The 10,295-nt window shown below is 35.9% G+C and overlaps 1 protein-coding gene across 1 annotated transcript; it reads left to right on the top strand.

The window, feature by feature from the left end:
* The first annotated feature begins 2,608 nt into the window (after positions 1-2,608).
* Positions 2,609-3,706, top strand: LOC117099941. The gene is made up of 2 exons (XM_033239458.1): positions 2,609-2,712; positions 2,880-3,706. The coding sequence occupies exon 2, from the start codon at positions 2,928-2,930 to the stop codon at positions 3,330-3,332; it is 405 nt and encodes a 134-aa protein (XP_033095349.1). The 5' UTR covers positions 2,609-2,712; positions 2,880-2,927; the 3' UTR covers positions 3,333-3,706.
* The last annotated feature ends 6,589 nt before the right edge of the window (positions 3,707-10,295 follow it).

Genomic DNA, 10,295 nt, shown 5'->3' with positions numbered 1-10,295 from the left:
ACCATTTTTTTTAAGGCAGTTTAGTTGATGGTGGATAATGAATAGCAAAACTGGTGGTTGTGTGTTCGATTCCCACACGAACCAATTTTTTTTTTTTTATTTTTTTTTTTTTGCCCCGACGTCGGTAAACGTTTGAAATTTACAACCTCTAACCAACGTTGGCCCAACTGTTGGCACCAACCTCCACTAACGTTTACTGACGTCGGGCCAACAACGTCTATAATCACATCCTAACATTTATTACAACATCTTACCAACGTCGGACCAACAGTTGTAACCAACCTCCATTTCAAACGTTTTTGGAAGCACACTGGAAACATCAAAGTTTGGGTGCGGCCCTCGGTGTTGAATCAAAAATTCTCTTTGGCCCTCCGACCGATTTTTATGGCCACCCCTGATTTTCACCCACACTCTGCCCATTCGTCCCATCCATGAGGGAGGACCCTAGAAGTGGTTGGCGCATCGGTTGTGGTTTGGACTCCCAACCTCGAGGTCGGGGGTTCAAAACTCGCGCTGTGCAAGTCGCTTGTGTCCTTGGGCAAGGCACTTTATCTACGGTTGTCTCTCTCCACCCAGGAATAAAAGTGGGTACCTGGTAGGTTCAAACACAGCCTGCGCTGAATACAGCTGCAACATTATGGAATTCCCCTATGGGGCCTGAGTGTGTGTTCCATATGTGCTTGATCCAGTGATCCGGGGTAATAATGTTCAGCGCATAGAGAAGTTTGATATGCGCTATATAAGTATACAATAATAATAATAATAATATTTATTTTTCACAAAATAAACATAACTAGAAAAGACAATTAAAAAAAACATGAAACAAAACACAATTCAAAGAGTAAACGTCATAATTTAAAATTCATAAAAGACTAATAATGATTAATTATCTATCAAGCTAACATCTTGTGATCCATCATGTTTTTAAAAAAAAAATAATTACACAGATTTATTCAAATAAATGCTCCACTTTGAACAAACGCCCCACATCATTTTCAGCATTGAATTAATTATCAGTGTTTACCCTAGTGGAATTAAATTAATGCAGCTAATTAGGAATTTAAAAACCATGCAAAAACACTTTTTACCACTAACTCTCTGACGGTAATGCAAAGGTATGATCAGCAAATCAAATTATAACAAAGTTCTAGATTCTGTCCTTGTTTAGTACAGCATTTTTGATTGATTTAAAAGAAATACAATTTTCACATGTATACCACAAAACAAATGACACCAAATTATGCCTGCCCTTATCTTATCCAATGAGATACTGTACTTCTTTTTTATTATTATTATTTATTTTATTTATTCAGCTTTAGGCACTAGGGCTAATGATATGGCAAACACTACGTATAATCACTCTTGGAAGTGGAAATCCCGTCGCAAGACAACAGCAGCTGTATGGACCAGTACACCGAGGGAACCCCCTACTCATCTCGAAAAATGCACTAAGTTTTTAAACGGCACATGAGGCAATTGTGTACACTGGGCCTACGGTTAATCCTTATCCGATTGTTCCACCTCCAGAATCATTAGGAGAGCGTGCCGTTCGAACCAGTGCCGATATTATGGCTGTAGGTTGCGGCTCCCTACCGCCCTGCCATTCGACTCCCCTAAACTTCTCATACTTTAAGGAAAAAAGAACTTGATTCTGTATATTCAGATTTGTATACCGATTGTAAACAGTAACTAAGATGTTCATAATAATTAGAAAATACAAAATTATCATTAGGCCTACATCTCTTTTCCTTTTTTTCTTTATTATTATTTTTTAAAAAGATCAAAACCTAAATGTTTCTCTTGAATTAAAAATAATTAACTATTTTATATATATATATATTTGCAATAAAGTATTATATTATGTATGCAGAGGCCTTGTCAAATATATATATATAAATAGACAAAAATATTTAAAGTTATTATATTATATATTGTATAAACAATACAATTAGGCTACCTTTCTTTCATAAATTACAACGGACCTTCAGCGGCCCTTTTCGTCATTTAGCCAATCAAATCAATGAATTCAGAGTGTGGTGAAATGATGGGAGAGGATGATGTGTGGCCACATTTTTAAGGAGTTTTTACTGTATGCACATAGATAATAGTTCACAAGTTGTGGTTATGATAATCCTCAGAAGTATAGAATAACCCCATACTATTTTAATATTCTATTCATTTATCATTTATTTATTAATATATCATAATAAGTCTAAGAACAACAACATCAATGATTATTAAACGTGATTAAACATGCAGGTGGGTACGACTCGTCTATTCAGAATTCATCCCTCCTCTTCGTCGGTCTCCCTCTCCTGTTCATGGTTTCGAGGTTGGCGAGGCCTCGTCCCGACTCCTGGTAAACTCTTCCAGGGATATTACCAGGCCGGGTTAAGTTAAGTTACTTTTTGATGGAAGGAAATGGTTTGATTTTAGTATTACTCGATGAGAAGTTCATATGAACATCATAATTTATAATAAAATATTGTCATTGTCACTTTTACAGATTTTTATAGTGTTTTTAAGTTGCCTCGCACTTTTGGTACAATACTGCGATTATACTTCGTCGTAGTCACGAGCCATGGCTTGCTATGCATGAATGCAGTCGCTGGCTTGCAATTCGTCAATACCGTTACCGTTCAACGGTTACTGTCACTTCGATCCTCTTATTCATAGAAACTTGGTTAATAGGCATACTGTACGTGATTTTTGGTAAGCCAACATTTATTCATTATTTAGAATTTATCGCTTCTTATTTTAATTTTAATTTGATAACGAATCAACCCCGACGGCCTATTCATTATCCCTCATCTCACCACAGTCTACTTTATAAGTGTAACTGTAGGTTTAATGCTTATTTATCATTTCTTCCTATGCAGTACAGTACAAAAGAAACTGAAAAACACAACAAACCAACACGATAGATAATGGAAGAGAGAAAAGAAATAACCAATGAAAATCAGGCACAGGGAGAAGGCATTAATGTAGGAGGGAGAACTGAAGCAGGGTATCCGATACAAGAAGAAGGAATAGGCCTGAATAGAGTAATGAGCAGTAGATGCACATATGCCGTTGAAGAAGTGAAATATGGAATGCACAAAATCATGTTAGAAACAGACGTCACTCGTGAATTGATTGGAGGCATTACCGGTAGTCACAGAACGAACGAATACAACATTGTAGGACTATTTTACACAGATCCCTGCACATATCCCGTGCAAGAAGAAGGTGATTCAAGGTATGAGAGTGAGTGTCAAGAAGTAGAAGATCAAGTAAAAGGGACGGTTATTTTTGTCGACGATCGCTTAAGTATTGAGGAATCGCAGTCATAGAAACAAATAACGCATTCTAGCTCAGTATTTAAATATTAATATCGCTTCATGCGATTGCTTTAAAAGGCTTTATACCCGGAATAATACTACTAATACTAATACTAAAGTAAAATTAACTGTTATGGCTTACTGTTTTTTTCTTTATCTGCGTAATTTTAACTTGTATATCGGTGCGTGTAAAAATTACAGAGCACTCACCCTCCCCCTCCCAATCACCCCACCCCACTAGTAATATTCAAAGTAAGAAGTAGTTAAACATTACCTCATATTACCTTTTTTTTGGGCAACCCCCAAAAAGAAAACAAAAAGCAAATACAATGTGCTCTAGTGTAGTCGAATATAACCTCATCACTTGGTACTTTTCGTGCTAGTACCGTCACTTAATCACACCCCCCCCCCCCGATCACACCCACGCAGCTGCGACTCCTAGATACACAACTGTTATTTAGGCTTAAAAGTCTGAAAAACACACCTTTTCTATAGTCTATAATCTCAACTAATGACATCAAGTAAGCATGAGAATCAAAATCAGGTTTTTACGTTGTTCTTGTATGTGACTATATCAAAATTTTACTTAGTTTTGCCTTAAATTGAATTTAGAGATTTGTATTTTTGAATGTTTTTTTTTTAAAGCATTTGTGTATTTTGGCTACTAAGTGTTTTAAATTTGAATATTTGATTTGAAATTTATTGACGTTGTGACGTTAAGAAATCAATACGGGGATTCCCCATTACACGTCGGTAGTGGGCGTCAGTAGAAACTATTGAGGCATTCACAGACGAACTAGGCTTACTGATTTTTACCGATAAACAATTAAATATTGTAGTAATTTTTTTTGTAAAATAGTATATTAGTATACATATTTATTAACATTCTGTTTCTGTATGTGATGTCTGCATGTCTACCTTACGATAAATCCATGTCGAATAAATGTATGACCAGAGTGTATGCAAGCATCTTGATCACTTACATATGTGCCCACTCGATGTCGCACAACACTGTAATGTATCAAATTGTTCAATCTTCAGGGGTGGCGCTAGCGGGGGTCCAGGGGAGAAAAAAAATCCCCGACAGATCTAATTTTTTCCCCGAGGGTTGGGGAGGGGATAGGCTAGGCTTCCCCGACGGGGAGCGGGAGTGGACACCTTTGTCGGGGAGCATGGACCCCTCGTCGGGGAATTCCTGGCGCCGCCCCTGTTCATTTTTGGTGAATTTGCCTACTAATATCAATGATGAGTCTGTGAGTAGCATTTGCTCCTTTTATACTTGTCCGAGTGTCTTTCAATTACAGGTCTTCCTCCAATTAAATACCACTTTTGGGACTGGGGTTTCCATGATCTTTAGCAGCTTTGGTCGCCAATTAGAATAATAAAAATAAAAGACATTTGTAAATTTGGGACTACAGAGAAGTGCCATGGTTTAATTTGAGGTGGTTTCCAATTGGGGAAGTCTTTAAATGGAATTAAAACGTAATTAAAAAACGTTGGCCTTCAGAAGATAATAATGCATAAACTGTACCGGTATGTTTTAACACGTTTTCTTTTTAACTTTTATAATGTTATTTTACATGAAATTTCTGAACAGGAAGAACAACGTGTATTGCTGTATATCTTTGAATTTTAATCTATTTTTTTATATGGAAATATATTATATGAATCCATGTGCCTATTTATATTGTCGGCTAGCGGTCAGAGCGCCACATATAATGTGTATGACCACCTCCTGGTAACATTTTTCTTATCTTGTTAAATGTTATTTTTAAAATCTGTATCTATATATGAATTGACAAAATAAATGAAAATTTTACACTTATAGACTTGTGTTTTATAACTACGCTGCATTAGCCAGTTTTGTTTTTTGTTTTTTGTTTTTTTGTATTTTTTTGTCAGTAAAAATGTCAGTACATTTATTTATTCCTGTCTCTTATACACATCTAGATGTGTATAAGAGACAGGAGTTAATTCAAACCCCAACCCGACGGTTGACATCCCGAAAGCACAATTACTGTACCAACAGCTCTTTCCTCTTTGGCAGCTGCTCATTCTTTTGTCCTAACTGCTCATTCTTCATTGTATATAAATCATCAAAGAAAGGTAAATACAGTGTTTGAATAAGGACATTATAATACATCGTGTAGCATAGCTCTCAGCAAATGTTCTAGTCGTAGATTATTCAGAGAATGGTGACAATTGTATGCCAGCTGAGCTGTAAATAATATTTATTTATTATAGATAAATCATGCTGCCCTACGTAGCGACATTGTTGCAGTGAGACAAGATAATGACGCATTTTAATACGAGTGTTGATTTGCTGTCTGCAGTTCAATGCTGTTTAGTGTGCATTTGAACTTGATCTTATTTCTTAATTCCGGGTGATGTTATACACGAGAGCTACTCTAAATCGTCTTGCAGAAATGGTTTATACATATAAATTGTAAACGGTATATATCGAATTTTAAAATAATGGGCGTAATCATCCTTTTCCCACAGCTTTGATTTTTATTAAGATATCTGTTATAGGCCCCTATCTTAATAGTTCCATCTATCAAGTGTCATAGAAAAAATCAGTTGTAGGCATACATTAAAGACAAACATCTAGCTTTCCAACTGGCCATTGAGGCTTTCGTTAGAAGTTCAAATCGGATTGAAGGCAATTGATTTCACCCTCTACGGTATACATTAGTATTAGACGTACCAAGTTAAACAGATGATAGAGTGAAGATTACTGAAAGGCACCAAATGTAGGCCTACTTTAATTATTAAACATAATTATATACACATAATTCATTATTTAATACGGTATATAATTTAACATTTCTTGATTATATACATATAATTAGTTCTTCGTCGCGTTGCCGTCGCACGCATTGAGTAACCGGCTTAAGACATACTCTGAGTCGTCAGGTGCCGAAATTATTAAATTTTTGTAAAGATCCGGAGTAGGGTGTGGATATGAGGACCATTCAAACAAAAACGTCCTAGACCAGATATTTCAAAAACGGATCAACCGATCCGAATGAAACTTTCGGGAAAGTTTAATCAAGTTACAAGGAAGACATTATTATGTTTTGGAGACGATCCAGGTTAGAGTGTAAATTTGAGGGTCATTTAAAGTGCTTACGTCCCAGTTATAAATTGATAAAAATGAAACTTCACAGAATAGTTTTTTATGGTCAAAATAAAGAATTTGCGTTTCTTAAAGCATTTAAACCAGCTGCAGCTAAGTTAAACTCAAAACTTCCGTGATATGAATGAAAAATGTTTGCTTTCAGTCACTGAATCGCTAGGGTTAATGACCTACTATGAACGGAAAATGCAATGGCCTATACCTCGCTATAACCATTGCAGCCATAGTTCGAGTCTCACTAAAACGTCACGGTGAACTTGGTTTTATGAGGAAATGCGGAAGTATATATATATATAAAAAAAACTGGAAGGCTGCATTGGCAAAAAAAATAGTAAAAACAAGAAACTTCGGAGAGAAGCAAACGTTTTCGGTTATCAACCTTTGTCAAGCTTGACAAAGGTTGACAAAGGTTGATAACCGAAAACGTTTGCTCACTATTAAATAAATATATATCTGGCAATGTTTCATTAAAATGTTTCGTAAGGAAAAACAAAATCGTGCTGGAGCCTGCTGTCACATGTTACTGTGATTGGTTGAGTCTGCTGTCATAATATTTCGTTATTGATTTAACCTCCTGTCTTTATGTTATTGTGGTGGGTGTATGATTTCTAAGAAAGGAAATACTCAAGTGACTATCAACCGAGGATTGCTATTGAAGGGAGGATATTTCAAAATAAGAAAATAATGGAAATCAATTGATTATTACGGACGATTGCGATTGAAATAATCAATGAACCGAGGATTGAAATTGGTTTGACATTTGGGAGGGTTGTTGAACCCACAAATGTGAAAGAAATGACAAACGTGTTTAAAATGTACGGAGCCCCTAAAGGGACATGGTTAGAAAAAATATTAAACTATTTCGAGGGAACGAAATAATATTTCGAAGGAACGAAATCATTTCGAGGGAACGAAATAATATTTCGTTCGATGAACGAAATATTATTTCGTTCCCCTCGAAATATTATTTCGTTCCCACGAGATATTATTTCGTTCCCTCGGTTCCCTCGAAATATTATTTCGTTCCCTAGAAATATTATTTCGTTCCATCGAAATATTATTTCGTTTCCTCGAAATAATATTTCCTTCTCTCGAAATATTATTTCGTTCCCTCAAAATATTATTTCGTTCCCTCGAAATACTATTCCGTTCCCTCGAAATACTATTTCGTTCCCTCGAAATAATATTTCGTGTATGGTACACCTTCAGTGCCTTCAGCGTCGGCTGTTCGTCAGGGGTGGCGCCAGGATTTTCCCGACGGGAGCCCGAGGTCCCCGGCTGGGGGTTCCAATGCCTCCGACGAAGGGTCAGATTTTCCCGACGAAAGCAAAGTGGGTGTGGTCGAGCTACGATTAAAAGGTTTAGACAATTTTTTAAAATTTAGACAATTTAAGGGTTTTAAAGGCTTATTTAATCTATATTAGAGACTACTAATATGTAGAAAATACATACAATTTTTGCTTCTCCCCGACGAATTGTGTTTTTTATCCATGATGGGGGTGGGGGGCGCAGCTCTCTCTGACAGAGGCCCTATAGTATTATGTGTGTATTATATGGTGCAACACTCTTCAGATCAAATTAATTACCTAATTAAGTTATATACAGTATATATATCTGTCTCTTATACACATCTAGATGTGTATAAGAGACAGCGTTAGAAGTTCAAATCCTCTAATATCGATTAAATAAGCCTTTGAAACCCTTAAATTGTCAAAATTTATAAACTGTCAAAACCTTACAATCAAACCTCGACCACACCCACTTTGCTTTCATCTTGGGCATGGACCCCCAGCCTGGGACCTCGCCCCCCCCCCCTCGTTGGGCTCACCCCCCCCACCTCCACACCCGTTGGGCAAATCCTTGCGCCACCCATGACGAACAACCGACGCCGAAGGCACTGTGGGTGTACCATATAAGAAATATTATTTCGAGGGAACGAAATAGTATTTCGTTCCCTCGAAATAGTTTAATATTTTCTTTAACCATGTCCCTTTATATAGGGGCTCTGTAAAAATTTCTTGACAACTTGACGAAAGTGAATTCCATAAATTATACCTCCATCACATGCCCCATATAATCAATCAATCAATCAATCACTCAATTAATCAATCAACGTGACATTTATTTCACTAAACAAAACAGAATATAATGGTGAGGGACCAGTTTAGAAGTCTAGGCTTGTCTCAGTTGTCCGTTTAATTAACGGATTAGATAATAATTATTAAAAAGAACAAGCAAAAAAAAAAACAAAGACGAAAAAACAAACAAAACAAGAAAGAGATCATTAGAGTACCTATTGATAATGTGAAATAACTTTTTTAGGAGTTTTCTGAAGTCATAAGAGTATTTGATGTTTTTAGTTTACTATTAATATCGTTCTATACATGCTGTGGCTTTATGTCAGCCTAACAAACGAAATACGAAGCCTATTACATTTTCTTGTCCGATAGTTATGAACACTAACTCGGTATTGAAATAGATAATTAAACACATTTGGTAACAGTTCATGGATATGTCTATACATAATACATCCTACTTGTACCTTATTAATTTATGTCGTAAATATTCAGAAGATTATGTTGATGGAAGAGTGGCTCAGCATTGTACATATATGGTGGTGATGTAATGATACAAATAATACGTTTTTGGAGGTTATATAGTTCAACAAAGTTAGTAGGATTGTCACTTCCTCATATGATATTTCCATACTAGAGGAGTTAAGGCGGCAAAATTAAGGTATTGTAAAGAGCGAGTAAAATATTCGTAGGAAAAGAACTGATTGACTCTGCAAATTACTCCTGTCGATTTTGAGATTTTTCTTGCAACAAAGTTAATATAAATTTTACAGTTAATAATACGTTCATTTAACATAATGCCCAAGAATTGAATTTCTTTCTGTGTTGTTACATTTGTGGTTTTTATTACATTTGTTCGCGTTTTCACATTTGTGGGTTCAACAAGGGTGGGAAGAAATTTTTATGGAAAGTGTTCCAACAGTAATATTGAAGGACTGTGAGTGGTGGAAGGGCTGTGAAGCGAAAACTGGGTTATAAAAGGAAGCGTTGTAGTGGCTGCGACAGTTACTGGTACTTTCAGCTCACATTGACAAAAAAAAAACAAAAAAAAAAAAAACAAACAAACAAACAAAACTTGGCCAATACTGGCGTTGATTTAATTCTAATTTGATACCTAATCAACTCGGCCGCCTATTCATTATCCCTCATCTCACCATAGGTGACTTTATGATTATAGGCCCTAATTGTAGGTTGATTGCTTATTTATCATCTCTTCCTATACATTACAGTACATAAAAACTGAAAACACAACAAACCAACACGATAGATAATGGAAGAGAGAAAAGAAATAACCAATGAAAACCAGGCACAGGGAGAAGGCATTAATGTAGGAGGGAGAACTGAAGCAGGGTATCCGATAGAAGAAGAAATAAAAAGAGCAAATGGGTACTAAACACACATATGCGGTTCAAGAAGTGAAATATTGAATGCACAAAATCATGGTAGAAACAGGCGTCAATTACGAAGTAATTGGAGGGAGTAGTCACAGTACAAACGCATACAACATGGTATACACAGATCTCAGTTATAGAAACACAGAACGCATTCTAGCTCAGTACTCAAATGACAATATCTCTTCCTGGGATTGCTCTAAAAGCATTATACTGAAGTAAAATTGATTATTATTGTTATGACTTACTTTTTTATACATCTTTACCGTAATTTTAAGTTGTATTATCAACTTTTTTTTTTATATCTTTACCGTAATTTTAAGTTGTATTATCAAAATTTGATGTTTATACACAGTGGTGCATCTATGGG

This window comes from Anneissia japonica, unplaced genomic scaffold, assembly GCF_011630105.1.
Source record: "Anneissia japonica isolate Jap-2015-1 unplaced genomic scaffold, ASM1163010v1 scaffold287916_len461452_cov168, whole genome shotgun sequence".
Taxonomy (NCBI): Eukaryota; Metazoa; Echinodermata; class Crinoidea; order Comatulida; family Comatulidae; genus Anneissia; species Anneissia japonica.
Note: the sequence above shows the minus strand (reverse complement) of the source record. Positions and strands in the feature narration are given on the sequence as shown.

What these genes read in the sequence shown, in the direction of transcription:
- LOC117099941 (XM_033239458.1), top strand. Translation starts at nt 2,928, where the DNA reads ATGGAAGAGAGAAAAGAAATAACCAATGAAAATCAGGCACAGGGAGAA.